Source organism: Pristiophorus japonicus, unplaced genomic scaffold, assembly GCF_044704955.1.
Source record: "Pristiophorus japonicus isolate sPriJap1 unplaced genomic scaffold, sPriJap1.hap1 HAP1_SCAFFOLD_193, whole genome shotgun sequence".
Taxonomy (NCBI): domain Eukaryota; kingdom Metazoa; phylum Chordata; class Chondrichthyes; family Pristiophoridae; genus Pristiophorus; species Pristiophorus japonicus.
The window spans coordinates 630,429-653,495 of NW_027251621.1; the positions used below are offsets into that span (position 1 = coordinate 630,429).

Genomic DNA, 23,067 nt, shown 5'->3' on the forward strand with positions numbered 1-23,067 from the left:
TAATGGGTGACTTTGATATGCACTTAGATTGGGCTAGCCAAACTGGAAGCAATACGGTGGAGGAGGATCTCCTGGAGTGCATAAGGGATGGTTTTCTAGACCAGTATGTCGAGGAACCAACTAGGGGGGAGGCCATCTTAGACTGGGTGTTGTGTAATGAGAGAGGATTAATTAGCAATGTCATTGAGCGAGGCCCCATGGGGAAGAGTGACCATAATATGGTGGAATTCTGCATTAGGATGGAAAATGAAACAGTTAATTCAGAGACCATGGTCCAGAACTTAAAGAAGGGTAACTTTGAAGGTATGAGGCGTGAATTGGCTAGGATAGATTGGCGAATGATACTTAAGGGGTTGACTGTGGATGGGCAATGGCAGACATTTAGAGACCGCATGGATGAACTACAACAATTGTACATTCCTGTCTGGTGTAAAAATAAAAAAGGGAAGGTGGCTCAACCGTGGCTATCTAGGGAAATCAGGGATAGTATTAAAGCCAAGGAAGTGGCATACAAATTGGCCAGAAATAGCAGTGAACCCGGAGACTGGGAGAAATTTAGAACTCAGCAGAGGAGGGTTTGATTAGGGCAGGGAAAATGGAGTACGAGAAGAAGCTTGCAGGGAACATTAAGGCGGATTGCAAAAGTTTCTATAGATATGTAAAGAGAAAAAGGTTAGTAAAGACAAACGTAGGTCCCCTGCAGTCAGAATCAGGGGAAGTCATAACGGGGAACAAAGAAATGGCAGACCAATTGAACAAGTACTTTGGTTCGGTATTCACTGAGGAGGACACAAACAACCTTCCGGATACAAAAGGGGTCAGAGGGTCTAGTGAGGAGGAGGAACTGAGGGAAATCTTTATTAGTCAGGAAATTGTGTTGGGGAAATTGATGGGATTGAAGGCCGATAAATCCCCAGGGCCTGATGGACTGCATCCCAGAGTACTTAAGAAGGTGGCCTTGGACATAGAGGATGCATTGACAGTCATTTTCCAACATTCCATTGACTCTGGATCAGTTCCTATCGAGTGGAGGGTAGCCAATGTAACCCCACTTTTTAAAAAAGGAGGGGGAGAGAAAACAGGGAATTATAGACCGGTCAGCCTGACCTCAGTAGTGGGTAAAATGATGGAATCAATTATTAAGGATGTCATAGCAGCGCATTTGGAAAATGGTGACATGATAGGTCCAAGTCAGCATGGATTTGTGAAAGGGAAATCATGCTTGACAAATCTTCTGGAATTTTTTGAGGATGTTTCCAGTAAAGTGGACAAAGGAGAACCAGTTGATGTGGTATATTTGGACTTTCAGAAGGCTTTCGACAAGGTCCCACACAAGAGATTAATGTGCAAAGTTAAAGCACATGGGATTGGGGGTAGTGTGCTGACGTGGATTGAGAACTGGTTGTCAGACAGGAAGCAAAGAGTAGGAGTAAATGGGTACTTTTCAGAATGGCAGGCAGTGACTAGTGGGGTACCGCAAGGTTCTGTGCTGGGGCCCCAGCTGTTTACATTGTACATTAATGATTTAGACGAGGGGATTAAATGTAGTATCTCCAAATTTGCGGATGACACTAAGTTGGGTGGCAGTGTGAGCTGCGAGGAGGATGCTATGAGGCTGCAGAGTGACTTGGATAGGTTAGGTGAGTGGGCAAATGAATGGCAGATGAAGTATAATGTGGATAAATGTGAGGTTATCCACTTTGGTGGTAAAAACAGAGAGACAGACTATTATCTGAATGGTGACAGATTAGGAAAAGGGAAGGTGCAACGAGACCTGGGTGTCATGGTGCATCAGTCATTGAAGGTTGGCATGCAGGTACAGCAGGCGGTTAAGAAAGCAAATGGCATGTTGGCCTTCATAGCGAGGGGATTTGAGTACAGGGGCAGGGAGGTGTTGCTACAGTTGTACAGGGCCTTGGTGAGGCCACACCTGGAGTATTGTGTACCGTTTTGGTCTCCTAACTTGAGGAAGGACATTCTTGCTATTGAGGGAGTGCAGCGAAGATTCACCAGACTGATTCCCGGGGTGGTGGGACTGACCTATCAAGAAAGACTGGATCAACTGGGCTTGTATTCACTGGAGTTCAGAAGAATGAGAGGGGACCTCATAGAAACGTTTAAAATTCTGACGGGTTTGGACAGGTTGGATGCAGGAAGAATGTTCCCAATGTTGGGGAAGTCCAGAACCAGGGGTCACAGTCTAAGGATAAGGGGTAAGCCATTTGGGACCGAGATGAGGAGAAACTTCTTCACCCAGAGAGTGGTGAACCTGTGGAATTCTCTACCACAGAAAGTAGTTGAGGCCAATTCACTAAATATATTCAAAAAGGAGTTAGATGAAGTCCTTACTACTCGGGGGATCAAGGGGTATGGTGAGAAAGCAGGAATGGGGTACTGAAGTTGCATGTTCAGCCATGAACTCATTGAATGGCGGTGCAGGCTAGAAGGGCTGAATAGCCTGCTCCTGCACCTATTTTCTATGTTTCTATGTTTCATAAAGGTTCATCATAACCTCCTTGCTTTTGGACTCTATGCCTCTATTTATAAAGGCCCCAGGTCTCTCTGGTCATGCGCCCCCTTTAGGGTTGTATCTTTTAGTTTATATTACCTCTCCTCATTCTTCCTACATAAATGTATCACTCCTCACTTTTCTGTGTTAAATTTCATCCACCACATTCCACCAGTCTGTCTGTGTCCTCTATATCCCTATCCTCCTCACTGTTCACTATACTTCCTAGTTTTGTATCATCCACAAATTTTGAAATAGTGCCCTGTACACCTAACTCCAAATCATTAATATGTAGCAAGAAAAGCAGTGGTCATAGTACTGACCCCTGGGGAACACCACTGTACACATAGGATTACATAGGATATACAACACAGAAACAGGACACTCGGTTCTCACTTATATTCTCAACCTGACATCTGTCGTAAGCCCCCTTTTTCTGCTTCATCTTACTCTCTATCTCTTTCATAAGAACATAAGAAATAGCAGGAGTAGACCATACGGCCCCTCGAGACTGCTCCGCCATTTAATATCATGGCTGATCTGATCATGGACTCAGCTCCACTTCCCCGCCCGCTCCCCATAACCCTTTACTCCCTTATCGGTTAAGGAACTGTCTATCTCTGTCTTAGATTTATTCAATGTCCCAGCTTCCACAGCTCTCTGGGGCAGAGAATTCCACAGATTTACAACCCTCAAGAGAAAAAATTCCTCCTCATCTCAGTTTTAAATGGGCGGCCCCTTATTCTAAGACCATGCCCCCAGTTCTCGTCTCCCCCATCAGTCGAAACACTCTCTCTGCATCCATCTTGTCAAGCCCCCTCATAATCTTATACCTTTCGATAAGATCACCTCTCATTCTTCTGAATTCCAATGAGTAGAGGCCCAACCTACTCAACCTTTCCTTATAAGTCAACCCCCTCATCTCAGGAATCAACCGAGTGAACCTTCTCTGAACTGCCTCCAAAGCAAGAATATCCTTTCGTAAATATGGAAACCAAAACTATACGCAGTACTCCAGGTGTGGCCTCACCAATACCCTGTATAACTGTCATCCAGGGAGCTCTGACTTTAGTTGCCCTACCTTTCCCCCTTGTGGGAATGTACCCCGGCTGTACCCGAACCAGCTTCTCTTTAAAGGCAGCCTATTGTTCCATTACAGTTTTGCCTGCCAATCTTTGATTTTAATTTACCCGGGCCAGGTCTGTTCTCAACCCACTGAAATTGGTCCTCCTCCAATTACGTTTTTTTGACTCTAGATTGGTCTTTATCCTTTTCTATAGCTAACCTAAACCTTATGATACTATGATCACTGTTCCCTAAATGTTCCCCGACTGACACTTGCTCCACTTGACCCAACTCATTCCCCAGACCAGATCCAGCAATGCCTCCTTCCTCGTGGGGCTGGAAACATACTGATCAAGAATGTTCTCCTGAACACACTTCAGAAATACTTCAAAAACTGAAGGGTGTGAATGAACAGAGGGTTCAAATACACAGTTCCCTGAGAGAAAGAGTGCATTTGGTAAACCCAGAAAGATGGCAACCAACATCCTGGCTTTATAAATTGGGGCACTGACTACAAAAAGTAAACAACGAATAAAGTATATTACACTGGTTAGACCACAGTTAGAGACTGTGTCTAGTTTTAGGTGCCCCATTATAGTAAGGACCCTAAAGTCACAGAGAGAGGACAGTGTGGATTCACCAGGGGATCAAGGGTTGGGAAACTAGTTATGAGGAGAGACTTGAGATACTGGGACCATTCCCACTGCAGCAGAGAAGGCTGAGCGGAGACAATCCAAGGTTTTAAAGTATGAAGGGTTTTGATAGTGTGAACTGAGAAAGACTGATTTCTCTGATTGGGGAGTCAGTGCCGAGGGGTCACCAATTTCAAATTGTTATTGAGAGAGGTTTGGAGAAATTTCTTTACACAGAGGATTTCAGGAGAATGGAATGCTTTACTACAAGGAGTGGTTCAGGGGAGACAATTGCATCTTTTGAGGTAAAAGTAGATAAATGTTTGAAGCAGAGGAAGATACAGGGCTATGGGGAGAGAGCAGGACAGTGGGATTAGTTTGGGATTGATACAGGGCTATGGGGAGAGAGCGGGGCAGTGGGATTAGTTTGGGATTGATACAGGGCTATGGGGAGAGCGCGGGGCAGTGGGATTAGGTTGGGATTGATACAGGGCTATGGGGAGAGCGCGGGGCAGTGGGATTAGGTTGGGATTGATACAGGGCTATGGGGAGAGTGTGGCAGTGTGATTAGTTTGGGATCGATACAGGGCAATGGGGTGAGCGGGGCTAGTTTGGGATCGATACAGGGCAATGGGGTGAGCGGGGCAGTGGGGTTAGTTTGGGATTGATAGAGGGCAATGGGGAGAGAGCGGGGCAGTGGGGTTAGTTTGGGATTGATACAGGGTTATGGGGAGAGAGCGGGGCAGTGGGGTTAGCACAGACATGATTGATCGAATGGCCTCCTTGTGCTGTAAACTCATGATCCACGGTATGGTTGAACTCACAGCTGGTAGTCACTCATTCACAAACAGTTTACCCGCTAGTACTGAACTGGCTTGTTTTGTGTTTCTCACATCGCTGGTCATGTCGAGGCCCTGGAAAAGGTTCAGAGGGAGGGCCCTAGATTGATACTTACTAAAGTAGGTCGAGCGAGCTGGAGCTTTTTACTCCAGACAAGTGTGGACTTCGAGAGGTTTAGAATGGTGAAAGGATTAGATTGGGTCCACGGGGACAGGTTAATAGGTCACTGAAGGGAAATGTCACAGTTAGAAAGAAAAAACACTTCCATTTCTGTAGCGCCTTTCACAACCTCAGGCTGTCCCAACGCATTTACAGCCAATGAAGTACTTTCAATGTAGTCACTGTTGTAATGTGGAAAACGTGCGCACAGCAAGCTCTCACAAACAGCAATGTGATAATGACCAGATAATCTGTTTTTAGTGATGTTGGTTGAGTGATAAATATTGGCCCAGGACACCGGGGTGAGCTCTCCTGCTCTTCTTTGAAATAGTACTGTGGGATCTTTTACATCCACCTGAGGGGGCAGACAGGGCCTCGTTTTAACACCTCATCTGAAAGACGGCACCTCTGACAGTGCAGCTCTCCCTCAGTACTGCCCCTCCGACAGTGCAGGACTCCCTCAGTACTGCCCCTCCGACAGTGCAGGACTCCCTCAGTACTGCCCCTCCGACAGTGCAGGACTCCCTCAGTACTGCCCCTCCGACAGTGCAGGACTCCCTCAGTACTGCCCCTCCGACAGTGCAGGACTCCCTCAGTACTGCCCCTCCGACAGTGCGGCACTCCCTCAGTTCTGCACTGGAGTGTCAGCCTAGATTTTATGCTCAGATCTCTAGAGTTCGACTTGAACTTGTACCCACAACCTTCTGACTCAGAGGTGAGAGTGCTACCTACTGAGTCACAGCAGATACATAGAAGGAGTTCATTTGGCCTGTCGGGACTGTGTCGTCTCTTTGAAAGAGTTAGCCGATTAGTCCTACTCCCCTGCTCTTTCCCCGTAGCCCTGCACATTTTATCTTGTCAACAATTTATCTAATTCCCTTTTGAAAGTTACTACTGATAACTAATGGTAGTTACTACTACTGAAGAATCTGCTTCAACCCTTTCAGGCAGTGCATTCCAAATCATAGCAACTCCCAGCATAAAAAAAATTCTCAGACTTTCCACCCTGGATTTTTTGCCAATCACCTTAAATCTGTGTCCTCTGGTTCCTGACCCTTCCACCAATGGGAACAGTTTCTCTCTCTATCTACTCTGTCCAGACCCCTCATGATTTTGAACACCTCGATCAAATCTCCTCTCAACCTTCTCTGCTCCAAGGAGAACAACCCCAGCTCCTCCAGTCTCTCCCCGTCACTGAAGTCCCTCATCCCTGGTACCAATGTAATAAATCTCCTCTGCACCCTCTCCACGACCTTGACATCCTTCCTAAATCGTGGTGCCCAGAATTGGACACAATGGGGGTATTTTAACCCCCAGGCCGGTAGAGGGGGAACAATGGTTAAAAATGGGCAACCCAATCCCAATCCACCCACTTGCGGTCAGGAAACAGGCGACCAAGCCACTCCAGGAGGCGGATCAGTCCTTCAAATATTTCAAGGAGGCTGCGTGCCTCCATTTTAACGTAACTTTTATTTTCACTGCCTCAGGGAACCAGGCAGCTGAAGGGAGGCGAGAAGGGTGAATCAGCAAGCAGTGGGCCAGGAGTAGAGTGCTTCCCCCTGGATCCCCCCGTAAACCCATCTATGGAGGGTTGTGAGGAAAGGCTGGGTGGGTGGCACTAGCTGAAGCACTCTTGCAGAGAGCCGGCACAGGCTCAACAGGCCGAATGACCTTCCGTGCTGTCACCATTCTGTGATTCTATGAAGGCGCTTCACAGGAGCTTTATCAGACAATATTTGACACCAAGCCACATAAGGACAGGAATCCTTGGTCGAAGAGGTAGTTTTTAAGGAGCGCCTTAAAGGAGGAACGAGACATAGCAAGGCATTGAGCTTTAGGAAGGGAATTCCAGAGCTTAGGGCCTTGGCAAGGCCGCCAATGGTGGAGTGATAAAAATCAGGGATGGACAAGAGGTCAGAATTGGAGGAGCGCAGATATCTTGGAGGGTTGTAGGTTGCTGGAGGAGATTAGAGTTGGGAGAGGCGAGGCCATGGAGGGATTCGAAAACAAGGATGATGGGTGAACGGGACTTGGTGCAGGTTAGGATACGGGCAGCTAACAATTGGTTAATAATGCAGCAAAAAGCAGACAGGTGACAGATCCTACCTCTGGTGGGCGGAGAAACACCGGGTTCACCCACTCCAGAAACACAGAATCCAGCGAATCACCTGCTCCCAACGGGACACCTATCCAGACAGAACAAAGCCACACAATCATCATCAGTGCATTCGTAGTGTGGGGGGGGTGTATCTGCCCTCGGGGGGGTGGTGGGGGGAGTATCTGCCCTCGGGGGGGTGGGGGTGGGTATCTGCCCTCGGGGGGTGGGGAGGGGGGAGTATCTGCCCTCGGGGGGGGGGTGTATCTGCCCTCGGGGGGGTGGTGGGGGGTGTATCTGCCCTCGGGGGGGTGGTGGGGGGTGTATCTGCCCTCGGGGGGGTGGTGGGGGAAGTATCTGCCCTCGGGGGGGTGGTGGGGGGAGTATCTGCTCTCAGAGGGGTGGGTATCTGCCCTCGGGGGGGTGGGGATGGGGGAGTATCTGCCCTCGGGGGGGGTGGGGGGGGAGTATCTGCCCTCAGAGGGGGGGGGTATCTGCCCTCGGGGGGGTGGGGGTGGGTATCTGCCCTCGGGGGGGGTGGGGGGGGGGGAGTATCTGCTCTCAGAGGGGTGGGTATCTGCCCTCGGGGGGGTGGGGATGGGGGAGTATCTGCCCTCGGGGGGGGTGTATCTGCCCTCGGGGGGGGGGGGTATCTGCCCTCGGTGTGTGTGTGGGGGGGGGGAGGGGGAGTATCTGCCCTCAGTGGGGGGGGGGGTCTTCTCTCAGTGGGGGTGGGGGGGATCTGCCCTCAGTTGGGGAGAGGGGGGGGGGTGAGGGGATATCTGCCCTCAGTGGGGGGGGGGGGAAACTCAGCTCCACTTCCCCGCCCGCTCCCCATAACCCCTTATCCCCTTATCGGTTAAGAAACTGTCTATCAATGTCTTAAATTTATTCAATGTCCCAGCTTCCACAGCTCTCTGAGGCAGCGAATTCCACAGATTTACAACCCTCTGAGAGAAGAAATTCCTCCTCATCTCAGTTTTAAATGGGCGGCCCCTTATTCTAAGATCATGCCCTCTAGTTCTAGTCTCCCCCATCAGTGGAAACATCCTCTCTGCATCCACCTTGACAAGCCCCCTCATAATCTTATTCCTTTCGATAAGATCACCTCTCATTCTTCTGAATTCCAATGAGTAGAGGCCCAACCTCCTCAACCTTTCCTCATAAGTCAACCCCCTCATCTCCGGAATCAACCGAGTGAACCTTCTCTGAACTGCCTCCACAGCAAGTATATCTTTTCGTAAATATGGAAACCAAAACTGCACGCAGTATTCCAGATGTGGCCTCACCAATACCCTGTATAACTGTAGCAAGACTTCCCTGCTTTTATAGTCATCCCCTTTGCAATAAAAGCCAAGATACCATTGGCCTTCCTGATCACTTGCTGTACCTGCATACTATCCCTTTGTGTTTCATGCACAAGTACCCCCAGGTCCCGCTGTACTGCAGCACTTTGCAATCTTTCTCCATTTAAATAATAACTTGCTCTTTGATTTTTTTTCTGCCAAAGTGCATAACCTCACACATTCCAACATTATACTCCATCTGCCAAATGTTTGCCCACTCACTTAGCCTGTCTATATCCCTTTGCAGATTTTTTGTGTCCTCCTCACACATATGCTCTCAATGTGGGAGTGCAAGGGGGGGGGTATATGCTCACACTTTGGGGGGGGGGGGTGTGGTTATCTTTCCTCAATGCGGGGAGGGGTGGTATCTGCCCTCAGTGGGGGGAGGGGGGGTTATGCTCGCAATGTGTGGGGGAGGGGTATCTGCCCTCAGTGTGTGGGGGTTATTCTCTGTGTGTGTGTGGGTGGGGGGGGTTATATGCTCCCAGTGTGGTGTGGGGGGGGGGGGGGGGGCGGTATCTGCTCACAGTGTGGGGGAGTTATTCTCTCAGTGTGGCGGGGGGGGGGGTGCGGTTATATGCTCCCAGTGTGGAGATATCCCGCCCTCAGTGCGGGGGAAGTTGGAGGGAAGCCCCGAGTTCCTGTTTGACGAGTATGGGATGCACAGTGATTCAGAGGAAGTGTGGGATAATGGAGCGAGGGATAAGACAAGCGATAAGAAACAAGAATAGAGTTGGAGTAGCGGGAGCTTCTATAGTCAGGGGAATAGATAGACCTTTTGCAGTTCGTGCTCAAAGCTCCACTCCCTCATCTCCAATTCCAACTCTCTCCATGACTGTTGACGGGCTGATGCTGGGTGTATAGTTTCAACCCCAGCTGGCCTTCTCAAGCACTGCCACACACAGCACTGCAATGCACACTTACACGTGTACTGAGACACCATGGCATACAGTGCAGGGCTCCACCTCACTCTGCAGTGATTATGTAACACTAGGCTTAGTTTTTACATAGGGTATACGGCACGGAAACAGGCCATTCGGCCCAACCAATCCGACACAGCGTTTGTGCTCCACTCGAGCCTCCTCCCGTCTTTCCCCATCTAAATCTATCACCATAACCCTCTATTCCCTTCTCCCCCATATGTTTGTCCAGCCTCCCCTTAAATGCATCGATACTATTCACCTCAACCCCTCCCTGTGGCAGCGAGTTCCACATTCTCACCACTCTCTGGGTAAAGAAGTTTCTCCTGAATTCCCTATTGGATTTCTTGGTGACGATCTTATATTGATGGCCTCTAGTTATGCTCTTCCCCACAAATGGAAACACTCTCACTGTATCCACTCTATCAAAACATTTCATAACTTTAAAGACCTCTATTAGGTCACCACATAGCCTTCTTTTTTCAAGAGAAAAGAGACATAAGAACATAAGAATGAGGAACAGGAGTAGGCCATCTAGCCCCTCGAGCCTGCTCCGCCATTCAATAAGAGCATGGCTGATCTGGCCGTGGACTCAGCTCCACTTACCCGCCCACTCCCCGTAACCCTTAATTCCCTTATTGGTTAAAAATCTATCTATCTGTGATTTGAATACATTCAATGAGCTAGCCTCAACTGCTTCCTTGGGCAGAGAATTCCACAGATTCACAACCCTCTGGGAGAAGACATTCCTTCTCAACTCAGTTTAAATTGGCTCCCCCGTATTTTGAGGCTGTGCCCCCTAGTTCTAGTCTCCCCGACCAGTGGAAACAACCTCTCTGCCTCTATCTTGTCTATCCCTTTCATTATTTTAAATGTTTCTATAAGATCACCCCTCATCCTTCTGAACTCCAACGAGTAAAGACCCAGTCTACTCAATCTATCATCATAAGGTAACCCCCTCATCTCCGGAATCAGCTGAGTGAATCATCTCTGTACCCCCTCCAAAGCCAGTATATCCTTCCTTAAGTAAGGTGACCAAAACTGCACGCAGTACTTCAGGTGCGGCCTTACCAACACAGTTGCAGCAGGACCTCCCTGCTTTTGGACTCCATCCCTCTCGCAATGAAGGCCAACATTGCATTCGCCTTCCTGATTACCTGCTGCACCTGCAAACTAACTTTTTGAGATTCATGCACAAGGACCCCCAGGTCCCTCTGCACCTCAGCATGTTGTAATTTCTCCCCATTCAAATAATATTCCCTTTTACTGTTTTTTTTCCCCAAGGTGGATGACCTCACACTTTCCGACATTGTATTCCATCTGCCAAACCTTTGCCCATTCACTTAACCTATCTAAATCTCTTTGCAGCCTCTGTGTGTCCTCTACACAACCCACTTTCCCACTAATCTTTGTGTCATCTGCAAATTTTGTTACACTGCACTCTGTCCCCTCTTCCAGGTCATCTATGTATATTGTAAACAGTTGTGGTCCCAGCACCGATCCCTGTAGCACACCACTAACCACCGATTTCCAACCCGAAAAAGGACCCATTTATCTTTCTGTTCGCCAGCCAATTCTCTATCCATGCTAATACATTTCCTCTGACCCCACGTACCTCTATCTTCTGCAGTAACCTTTTGTGTGGCACCTTATCGAATGCCTTTTGGAAATCTAAATACACCACATCTATCGGTACACCTCTATCCATCATGCTCGTTATATCCTCAAAGAATTCCAGTAAATTAGTTAAACATGATTTCCCCTTCATGAATCCATGCTGCGTCTGCTTGATTGCACTATTCCTATCTAGATGTCCCGCTATTTCTTCCTTAATGATAGTTTCAAGCATTTTCCCCACTACAGATGTTAAACTAACCGGCCTATAGTTACCTGCCTGTCCATCCTTTCCTGATATGTATACCCTTGCATTTCTGGTATCATCCTTGTAAATCTTCCCTGCACCCTCTCCAGTGCCTCTATATCCTTTTTATAATATGGCGACCAGAACTGTACGCAGTACTCTAAGGGTGGTCTAACCAAGGTTCGATACAGGTTTAGCATAACTTCCCTACTTTTCAATTCTATCCCTCTAGAAATAAACCCGAGAGCTTGGTTTGCTTTTTACGGCCTTGTTAACCTGTGTCACAACGTTTAGTGATTTGTGTATTTGTATCCGAGATCCCTGTGTTCCTCTACCCCACCCAGACTCACACCCTCCCAGTAATAAGTGACCTCCCTATTCTTCCTCCCAAAATGTAATACCTCACATTTATCTGTGCTGAACATTTGCCCATTATATGCCCATTCTGCAAGTTTATTAATGTCCCCCTGTAATTTGTTGCAGTCCCCCTCAGTATTGTCTATCCCCCAATTTGGTGTCATCCGCAAATTTAGAAATTGTGTTTTTGATTCCAGTCTGAATGGTTAATATAAATTGTGAACAGCATTGGTCCCTGCACTGATCCTTGTGGAACACCACTGCCCACCTTCTGCCCCTGTGAATAGCTGCCCTTTACCCCGACTCTCTGCTTTCTGTCTTGAAGCCAGCTCGCGATCCATTCTGCTACTTGTCCCCTGACCCTGCATTCTCTGACCTTGTCCATCAGTCTATTGTGGGGTACCTTATCGAAGGCCTTTCGAAAATCTAGATAAATTACATCTACTGCATTACCCTTGTCTATTCTCTCTGTTACCTCTTCAAAACATTCAGTGAGGTTGGTCAAGCCAGACTTTCCCTTTTGAAATCCATGCTGACTATTCGTTATTATATTTTTGGTTTCTAGATGTTCTTCTATTTTCTCCTTTAGTAGGGATTCCATTATTTTTCCTGCCGCTGATGTTAAACTGACTGGTCTATAGTTCCCTGGACATGTTCTATCCCACTTCTTAAATATAGGTATTACGTTAGCTATCCACCAGTCCTCTGGCACTGCACCTTGTTCTAACAAATTATTAAATATGTGTAGTAATGCCTCTGCTACCTCTTCACTAGATTCCTTTAAAATGCGTGGATGTAATCCATCCGGACCAGGAGTTTTATCCCCTTTGAGTTTAATTAGTTTATTTAAAATATCCCCTTTTTTTATTTTAAATGCACTTATCGGTCATGTCCACCTGTTCTTTCTCCCTGGTAAATACTGAAGCACTTCGGACATTTTTAATATTTCTGCCATCTCCCGATCGTTATCTGGCGTATTATCCTGTCTATCCCTTAATTACATTACTCCCATCCCAACCTTCCTTTTTTTGTTGATGCGCCTGTAAAATATTTTACTATTTTGTTTTATGTTCCTTGATTATTTAATTTCATAGTTCCTCTTTGCCTTCCTAATTGTTTTTTTGACTTCTCTCCGAATCTCTTTGTATTCTCTCTTACCGTGCACTCCCTGCCGCCCAGGTAGTTAATGTCGTCTCCACAAGATCCTACAAATCCCGGGAGGACAGACGTACCAACGTTAGCGTCCTCGACCAGGCCAACATCCCCAGCATCGAAGCACTGACCAGCTCCGTTGGGCGGGCCACATCGTTAGCATGCCAGACACGAGACTCGCAAAGTAAGCGCTCTACTTGGAACTCCTTCACGGCAAACGAGCCAAAGGGGGTAGAGGAAACATTACAAGAACACCCTCAAAGCCTCCCTGATAAAGTGCGACATCCCCACTGACACCTGGGAGTCCCTGGCCAAAGACCGCCCTAAGTGGAGGAAGTGCTGAGCACCTCGAGTCTCGTCGCCGAGAGCATGCAGAAAACAAGCGCAGGCAGCGGAAGGAGCGTGCGGCAAACCAGTCCCACCCTCCCTTACCCTCAACAACTATTTGTCCACCTGTGACAGAGATTTGGTTCTCGTATTGGACTGTACAGCCAACTAAGAACTCATGTTAAGAGTGGAAGCAAGTCTTCCTCGATTCCGAGGGACTGCTTATGATGATGTAGTTAATGAATGCCTTTCCTTGCCCTCAATTGTTTCATATGTCTTTATTCATCCATGGAGTCTCATTAGTGTTTAGTTTGTTCTTTCCTTTTAGCAGAATATATTGTTCCTTCACTCTGTTAAACACCATTTTAAATGTTTCCCATTGCTGTTTTACATCGTTGTTTGCCAATATTGTTACCTATTTAATTTTCCCAAGTTCTATTCTCAGCCCCTCAAAATCAGCTGTTCTCCAATCTATTAATCTGGTTTTCATCATACTTATGTCTTTCTCTATTATCATCTTAAAGCGTATTTTATTATGATCACTATTGCCTAGATGTTCCCCTGCTTGTACTTCTCTTCTCTTCTCTGGTTCATTCCCCATTACTCCAATAGCGAATCCTCCCTTGTTGGGCTTTTTACATATTGGGTTAGAAAGTGGTCCTGTACACACTGTAGGAACTGCATTCACTTATCCCCTTTACCGACCTCTTCTGTCCAATTAATATTGCGGTAGTTGAAATCCCCCGTGATTATTATTCCATGTTTTTTATTCATTTCCCTAATTTGTCTGGATATTTCTTCCCCCACCTTCCATCCACGATTAGTGTGATTGATCCTTTATTGTCTGTTTACAAATCACTCCATGGCCTTGCTCCTTCCTATCTCTGTAATCTTTTTCAGCCTCACAACACCACAAGATGTCTGCGCTCCTCAAATTCTGGTCTCTTGAACATCCCTCATTATAACTACTCAACTATCGATGTGCCTTCGGCTGTTTGGGCCCTAAGCTCTGGAACTCCCTCCCTAAATCTCTCCGCCTCTCTACCTCCTTTAAGACGCTCCTTAAAACCCAGCTCTTTAAACAAGCTTTTGATCATCTGCCTTTATCTTTTGTGGCTTGGTGTCAAATTTATCTGTTTTGTCTTGTAACACGGCTGTGAAGCCCCTTGTAACACGGCTGTAAAGCCCTTCGAGATGTTTTACTACATTAAAGGCACTATATAAATAAAAGTTATTATCCATTGGGATTTTATTTTTGTCTTGCTGATAGCTGCGTCCCTTTTCTCTACAGACATTATGGACTGAGTTTTTGTTATGTTGCCGTCTCAGTTTGCAGCCCAGAGGGGCGGTAATGGCGGAGGAAAGGTTTTCCGGGCGGGTGGGCGGGCAGACGCCCAGCCTCCGGTGCCCCGCCAGCAAGTTAGTTGCTGGTTTTCGGGGGCCAGAGCAGAACCGCCCGGGAGCGTCGAACGGGCGTGCAATACTGTCGGTTGCGACTGCATGTTGAAATTTGTTGTGTGCTCACCCTATAGTGCCCCATGGTGAGACTGCCTGGCCCGGCGGCGGTGAGTGACAGAATTGGTTGAGGAGGTAAGTTTGATTGTTTTGTTTAGTTTTATTTTTGCGATTTAGTTTATTGTGGTGTTTAAGGTATTGCAATTTTTCTTTGCCACAAAAGCCTCTTAGGACGCTCAGAGACCAGCTCTTTCGCAATGGATTTTCAGTTGCTGAGCTGGCCTTGCACCCTAAAAGAGGTATGTAACGCTGCCCATGGTGCTCCGCCCCACACTCAGGGCCCAGTTGATGAATTTTGCTGACTGAGGCACAGACTTTTCTCGGGTGCTATAATTACCGCCCCGCCATGAATAACGCCGCGAAATGGACAGTAACGAAAATCCAGTCCCACGTTATCCGTAATAAAGTACAGCTACTCCACCTCACCTTTTCCCCTCTCTATCTTTTCTAAATATGTTATACCCTGCAATGTTTAATTCCCAGTCCTGATTTTTCTGTAGCCATGTCTCAGTAATCCCGACTACGCCTGGCTCCTCCCAATGCATGATTGCCTCCAGCTCCCCTGTTTTATTACGGACACTGTGTGCATTGCCGTACAGGCAGTGAAACTCATTTTGAATAGGATTTCCTCTCACTTTATGTTTAACCATCTTTTTAAACTCCTGTTCTATAACTCTATTTGCCCCCTTGCTGTCAATGTCCTCCCTTACTTTATTCTTTCCTATGCTCTCTTTTCCTGTTTTGTTTATATTTAGGCTGCTTACGTTTCTTGTAGATCCCTCCCCCCTTTCAAACACCTGGAGCTTGTAGGAGGAATGGAGAACATAAGAAATAGGTGCAGGATTAGGCTATTCGGCCCTTCATAGAATCAGACAATAGTTACAACGTGGAAGTCCATTCGGCCCATCAAGCCCGTGCGACTCTCAGCCCGTGCCCATTCCCCTGCACTTTTCCTGTGGCCCTGCAAAAGGTTTTCCTTCAGATACTTATCCAACTCCCTTTTGAAAGATAAAATTGAGTCTGCCTCCACCACCCTCTCAGGCAGTGCATTCCAGAACCCAACCACTCGCTGCGTAAAAAAGTTTTTTCTTACGTCGCCTTTGGTTCTTCTGCCAATCATCTTAAATCTGTGCCCTCATGATCTTATGTAAGGGTCGAGAACCAAAGAAATAGGAGCAGGAGTCGGCCACACGACCCCTCGAGCCTGCTCCGCCATTCAATCAGATCACGGCTGACCTTCGACCTCAGCTCCACTTTCCTGCACTATTCCCATATCCCTTGATTCCTTTAATGTCCAAAAATCTATCGATCTCTGACCCACATGTTGCCTTGCCAAACCACACTCACCACAAGATGTCTGCGCTCCTCAAATTCTGGTCTCTTGAACATCCCTCATTATAACTACTCAACTATCGATGTGCCTTCGGCTGTTTGGGCCCTAAGCTCTGGAACTCCCTCCCTAAATCTCTCCGCCTCTCTACCTCCTTTAAGACGCTCCTTAAAACCCAGCTCTTTAAACAAGCTTTTGATCATCTGCCTTTATCTTTTGTGGCTTGGTGTCAAATTTATCTGTTTTGTCTTGTAACACGGCTGTGAAGCCCCTTGTAACACGGCTGTAAAGCCCTTCGAGATGTTTTACTACATTAAAGGCACTATATAAATAAAAGTTATTATCCATTGGGATTTTATTTTTGTCTTGCTGATAGCTGCGTCCCTTTTCTCTACAGACATTATGGACTGAGTTTTTGTTATGTTGCCGTCTCAGTTTGCAGCCCAGAGGGGCGGTAATGGCGGAGGAAAGGTTTTCCGGGCGGGTGGGCGGGCAGACGCCCAGCCTCCGGTGCCCCGCCAGCAAGTTAGTTGCTGGTTTTCGGGGGCCAGAGCAGAACCGCCCGGGAGCGTCGAACGGGCGTGCAATACTGTCGGTTGCGACTGCATGTTGAAATTTGTTGTGTGCTCACCCTATAGTGCCCCATGGTGAGACTGCCTGGCCCGGCGGCGGTGAGTGACAGAATTGGTTGAGGAGGTAAGTTTGATTGTTTTGTTTAGTTTTATTTTTGCGATTTAGTTTATTGTGGTGTTTAAGGTATTGCAATTTTTCTTTGCCACAAAAGCCTCTTAGGACGCTCAGAGACCAGCTCTTTCGCAATGGATTTTCAGTTGCTGAGCTGGCCTTGCACCCTAAAAGAGGTATGTAACGCTGCCCATGGTGCTCCGCCCCACACTCAGGGCCCAGTTGATGAATTTTGCTGACTGAGGCACAGACTTTTCTCGGGTGCTATAATTACCGCCCCGCCATGAATAACGCCGCGAAATGGACAGTAACGAAAATCCAGTCCCACGTTATCCGTAATAAAGTACAGCTACTCCACCTCACCTTTTCCCCTCTCTATCTTTTCTAAATATGTTATACCCTGCAATGTTTAATTCCCAGTCCTGATTTTTCTGTAGCCATGTCTCAGTAATCCCGACTACGCCTGGCTCCTCCCAATGCATGATTGCCTCCAGCTCCCCTGTTTTATTACGGACACTGTGTGCATTGCCGTACAGGCAGTGAAACTCATTTTGAATAGGATTTCCTCTCACTTTATGTTTAACCATCTTTTTAAACTCCTGTTCTATAACTCTATTTGCCCCCTTGCTGTCAATGTCCTCCCTTACTTTATTCTTTCCTATGCTCTCTTTTCCTGTTTTGTTTATATTTAGGCTGCTTACGTTTCTTGTAGATCCCTCCCCCCTTTCAAACACCTGGAGCTTGTAGGAGGAATGGAGAACATAAGAAATAGGTGCAGGATTAGGCTATTCGGCCCTTCATAGAATCAGACAATAGTTACAACGTGGAAGTCCATTCGGCCCATCAAGCCCGTGCGACTCTCAGCCCGTGCCCATTCCCCTGCACTTTTCCTGTGGCCCTGCAAAAGGTTTTCCTTCAGATACTTATCCAACTCCCTTTTGAAAGATAAAATTGAGTCTGCCTCCACCACCCTCTCAGGCAGTGCATTCCAGAACCCAACCACTCGCTGCGTAAAAAAGTTTTTTCTTACGTCGCCTTTGGTTCTTCTGCCAATCATCTTAAATCTGTGCCCTCATGATCTTATGTAAGGGTCGAGAACCAAAGAAATAGGAGCAGGAGTCGGCCACACGACCCCTCGAGCCTGCTCCGCCATTCAATCAGATCACGGCTGACCTTCGACCTCAGCTCCACTTTCCTGCACTATTCCCATATCCCTTGATTCCTTTAATGTCCAAAAATCTATCGATCTCTGACCCACATGTTGCCTTGCCAAACCACACTCACCACCGCTGACCCCCTCACCGGCTCTGCCTTTCTGCCTCTCTTCACGTGGCCGTGGTAGGAAAGGAATCAGGCTATGGCTCCGGAACGGGTAGCACCGGTACTGGAAGCCTGCAGAGAAAGCAAAGAGTTAGTTTACACTCCATGTGAATAGCCAGAAACTGATCAGGCAGAACCGTTCTTTAAACAGGAGGTACCACATATTTGTGTGTGGGAATTGACAGGATGATAAATGAGTTAGTTGTCTTGATTCTCGAGCTCTGATGACTGGGTGTACTCAAGTCAACCACCAGAGCTACCCCAATTAAAGCACCACTGGGCCGGAGACACACAGACCAGCAAGCCACCCAGCTTACCGCCCGCTGAGTTGACTGATCTCAGTTGGGATAGTGGTGCTACAATGGCCTCAGGATGGATCCTTGGGAGATTCCAGAGGCAGCAGTGTGTGTGTGTGTGTTGGCGGGGGGGAGAAGTGGTGAAGGAAAGCCATTATTAATGATGTACTGGCTGTGTTTGGATAGGTAAAAATGGAATTGTGCACAGGCTGCCCCACAGAGCTGGACAATGGAGGATCTGTGTTGGACAAGAGTCTGTGTTGGCAGAGGATGGCAGATCATATCAAATGGCAGACAAGACACAAAAGACTCGGGGGCGGGAGGGGGCTGGGTAATAAACACGGCCACTGTTTCTATTTCACTAAATATATTCAAAAAGGAGTTAGATGAAGTCCTTACTACTAGGGGAATCAAGGGGTTTGGTGAGAAAGCAGGAATGGGGTACTGAAGTTGCATGTTCAGCCATGAACTCATTGAATGGCGGTGCAGGCTAGAAGGGCCGAATGGCCTACTCCTGCACCTATTTTCTATGTTTCTATATGTTACAGAATTTGTCATTCAAGACTTTGGCATGGGCAGTTTCAATGCTGTTAGAGGGGCGGAGCCAGAGTGGACTGGTTTGACTAGGGAGAGACTAACAAAAAATTGGGAGACAATAACATGATCAAGGACCTCAGAAAGAAAAGGGAGCTTGCAAATGAGGTAATAGTGAGAATACATCGGATATTCGGAACAGAAACAGGCCATTCGGCCTAACCAGTCCATGCCGGCGTTTATGCTCCACTCCAATGCCTTCTGTCTTTCCTCATCTAACTCTATCACCATAACCCTCTATTCCCTTCTCCCCCATGTGCTTGTCCAGCCTCCCCTTAAATGCATCGATACTATTCGCCTCAACCCCTCCATGTGGCAGTGAGTTCCACACTCTCACCACTCTCTGGGTAAAGATGTTTCTCCTGAATTACTCATTGGATTTCTTGGTGACTATCTTATATTGATGGCCTCTAGTTATGCTCTTCCCCACAAGTGGAAACACTGTGTGTGTGTGTGTCTACTCTATCAAGCCCTTTTATAATTTTAAAGACCTCTATTAGGTCACCCCTCAGCTGTCTCTTTTGAGAAAATAGACCCAGCCTGTTCATCCTTTCCTGATGGGTATAACTTGAGGGGTATGGCGAGAAAGCAGGAATGGGGTACTGAAGTTGCATGTTCAGCCATGAACTCATTGAATGGTGGTGCAGGCTCAAAGGGCCGAATGGCCTACTCCTGCACCTATTTTCTATGTTTCTATGACAGTAATGGGAGTAATTCGGAGGGGAACGATAATGGTATCTCGTGGATAAGTTTGGAGCAGGTAGATAGGAGATAAAGTATAAAAAGCTGAAGGTGCAGAATTAGAGTAGGAAGGAGCCAGGGACAGAGGACGAGGAAGTGATGGGGACAGCTGTACAGATGGTGATTATCTTCAATATGAAGAAATCCACAAGCTCCTTGAACTTGCTGTCAGAAGTGTGGGCAGAAGGGACGGACAAGGGAACGAAGGAAGCAACTGGTCATTGAGAAGAGGAGCCTTGGATTGTCCTATCTTTCAGGACTCTCTTTATGTTCCATGATTATCCTGAAATAGTAGGTGGTATTGGCTGAGGAGAATGAGACAGGGCCTTGCTTGTCTGGTGTATGCCAGACCTGGTCACTGATAATCAGGACAGTTGTGTGCCACAAACCTTCAGATTTGCATCCTTCAGTCTTGGGGGGGGGGGGGGGGGGGGGGAGTGGAGTTGGGGGCTGTGTCAGAGTGACACAAGTGGGGGATAGTGATTGGCCTGATGGAAGCAAGGCTATGGAAGACAGAGGTGAGAGTACAGCTAACCAACAGAGACAAAGACGTGAAGGCGGGTTCAGGGCCACAGGTAGAAACCAGAGGACAAGGCCTGCACTGGAAGGGCAAAAATTCAAACTGAATCTCCTGATACACCAAAGGAAACAGTGCACAGTGCACAAGCTCAGGCTGCAGGATCTATCTTCAGCTCAGAGAGCCAAAGGCCAGGGCACAAAGGTCCAGTCCAAGCCCCGGCTTTGAGTAAAAACTTTAATGGCAATTCAATGGGCAAGTATAAGCGTTATGATAAAATAAGTAACGTTTTGTTATTTTTGGTTGAAACCTTATTTTGGGCATTAGAAATTTCAGTTGAGAAAAAAATGGCAGATGAAAATTTTTATTAAAAAGCATTTATTGATTGAATTTGTTCACTTCACTTTTGTTTTGTTATTAGTAGATTCTCCTGTCTCATTCACGATTGGTCGTTTGCAAAAGACCTTTACAGTTTCTCACTAGTAGTTTCCTTGCTGTCTGTTCGTACCTTCCCTACCTCTTCATTCCGACTTGCTGATTTTACCCTGAACCAATCATCAGTGTTAGGGCAAAAGTGTGATACAGGAAGCAAATGTGACAGAGGGAGTAAGACATTTAATGTTACAACTGCCAGCAAATTGTAAGTGTCAATGTTCCTGGTAAGTCAGGAGATGCATGGTTTTATAACAGAGGTGTTACAGAAAGCAAGTGTGACACAGGAAGTGAACACCATGCAAATCTTTTAATACATCATAGATATATTTACATATATATGCCAAGTGCATACCTGGCTTTGCATTGGATACTGAGGATTGCTGCTCGGGGATTAATCTAGTCTGTCTGTATCAGTAATACAAAAACAAAACACTACGGATGACTATTGGTGCCGTTTCCTGCTCTCGTCCTGAACTAGAAAATTTCATTCACTTTGCTTCCATCTTCCCCTCCCATCCCCTCTCAGCATTCCGAAGGGACCGCTCCCTCCGCGACCCCCTGGTCCACTCCTCAATCACCTCCAGCACCCCCTCCCCTTCCCATTCAAGTGCAGGAGATGCAAAACCTGCCCTTTTACCCCCTCCCTTCCCACTGTCCAGGGCCCCAAACACTCCTTCCAGGTGAAACAGCGATTTACTTCTACTTCTTGCAATGTAGTATACTGTATTCGCTGCTCACAATGCAGTCTCCTCTACATTGGGGAGACCAACTGCAGATTGGGTGACTGCTTTACAGACCACATCCACTCAGTCCATTAGAACATAAGAACATAAGAAATAGGAGCAGGAGTGGGCCATTCGGCCCTTCGAGCCTGCACCACCATTCAATAAGATCATGGCTGATCATTCACCTCAGTACCCCATTCCTGCTTTCTCTCCATACCCCTTGATCCCTTTAGCCGTAAGGGCCACATCTAACTCCCTTTTGAATATATCGAACGACTGGCCTCAACAACTTTCTGTGGTAGAGAATTCCAGTTTAACAACTCTCTGAGTGAAGAAGTTTCTCCTCAGCTCGGTCCTAAATGGCTTACCCCTTATCCTTAGACTGTGTTCCCTGGTTCTGGACTTCCCCAACATCGGGAACATTCTTCCAGCATCTAACCTGTCCAGTCCCGGCAGAATTTTATATGTTTCGATGAGATCCCCTCTCATTCTTCTAAATTCAGGTGAATACAGGCCCAGTCGATCCAGTCTTTCTTCATATGTCAATCCTGCCATCCCGAGAATCAGTCTGGTGAACCTTCGCTGCACTCCCTCAATAGCAAGAATGTCCTTCCTCAGATTAGGAGACCAAAACTGCACACAATACTCAAAGTATGGTCTCACCAAGGCCCTGTAAAACTGCAGTAAGATCTCCATGCTCCTATACTCAAATCCCCTCGCTATGAAGGCCAGCATGCTATTTGCTTTCTTTACTGCCTGCTGTACCTGCATGCCTATCTTCAATGACTGATGTACCATGACACCCAGGTCTCGTTGCACCTCCCCTTTTAATAATCTGTCACCAGATAATAATCTGCCTTCCTGTTTTTGCCACCAAAGTGGAAAACCTCACACTTATCCATATTATACTGCATCTGCCATGCATTTGCTTGCTCACCTAACCTATCCAAGTTCCCCTGCAGCCTCCTAGCATCTTCCCCACAGCTCACACCGCCACCCAGCTTAGTGTCATCTGCAAACTTGGCGATATTGCATTCAATTCCTTCGTCTAAATCATTAATGTATATTGTAAATAGCTGGGGTTCCAGCAATGAACCCTGCGGCACCCCACTAATCACTGCCTGCCATTCTGAAAATAATCCGTTTATTCCCACTCTTTGCTTCATGTCTGCCAGTTCTCTATCCACTTCAATACATTACCCCAATACCATGTGCCTTAATTTTGCACACTAATTTCTTGTGTGGGACCTTTTCAAAAGCCTTTTGAAAATCCAAATACACCACATCCACTGGTTCTCCCTTGTACACTCTAGTCGTTACATCCTGAAAAAATTCCAGAAGATTTGTCAAACATGATTTCTCCTTCATAAATTCATGCTGACTTGGACGGATCCAGTCACTGTTTTTCAAATGCGCTGCTATTACATCCTTAATAATTGATTCCAGCATTTTCCCCACCATCGATGTCAGGCTGACCGGTCTATAATTCCTTGTTTTCTCTCTCCCTCCTTTTTTTAAAAAAAAAAGTGGGGTTACATTACCTACCCTCCAGTCCATAGGAACTGAACCTGAGTCCATGGAATGTTGGAAAATGACCACCAATGCATCTACTATTTCTAGGGCCATTTCCTTAGGTACTCTGGGATG

At 47.0% G+C, this 23,067-nt stretch overlaps 1 protein-coding gene across 1 annotated transcript in view; it reads right to left on the minus strand.

Annotated features, from left to right (window-relative positions):
• LOC139243953 (DNA mismatch repair protein Mlh3-like) overlaps positions 1-23,067 on the minus strand; it is a 67,298-nt gene that overhangs the window by 22,929 nt on the left and 21,302 nt on the right. The window contains exons 3-4 of the mRNA XM_070870915.1: positions 18,077-18,184; positions 7,312-7,391 (exon numbers count right to left, since the gene is read on the minus strand). Of these exons, the coding sequence (XP_070727016.1) occupies positions 7,312-7,391; positions 18,077-18,184 (188 nt within the window). The remainder of the gene's footprint in view (positions 1-7,311; positions 7,392-18,076; positions 18,185-23,067) is intronic.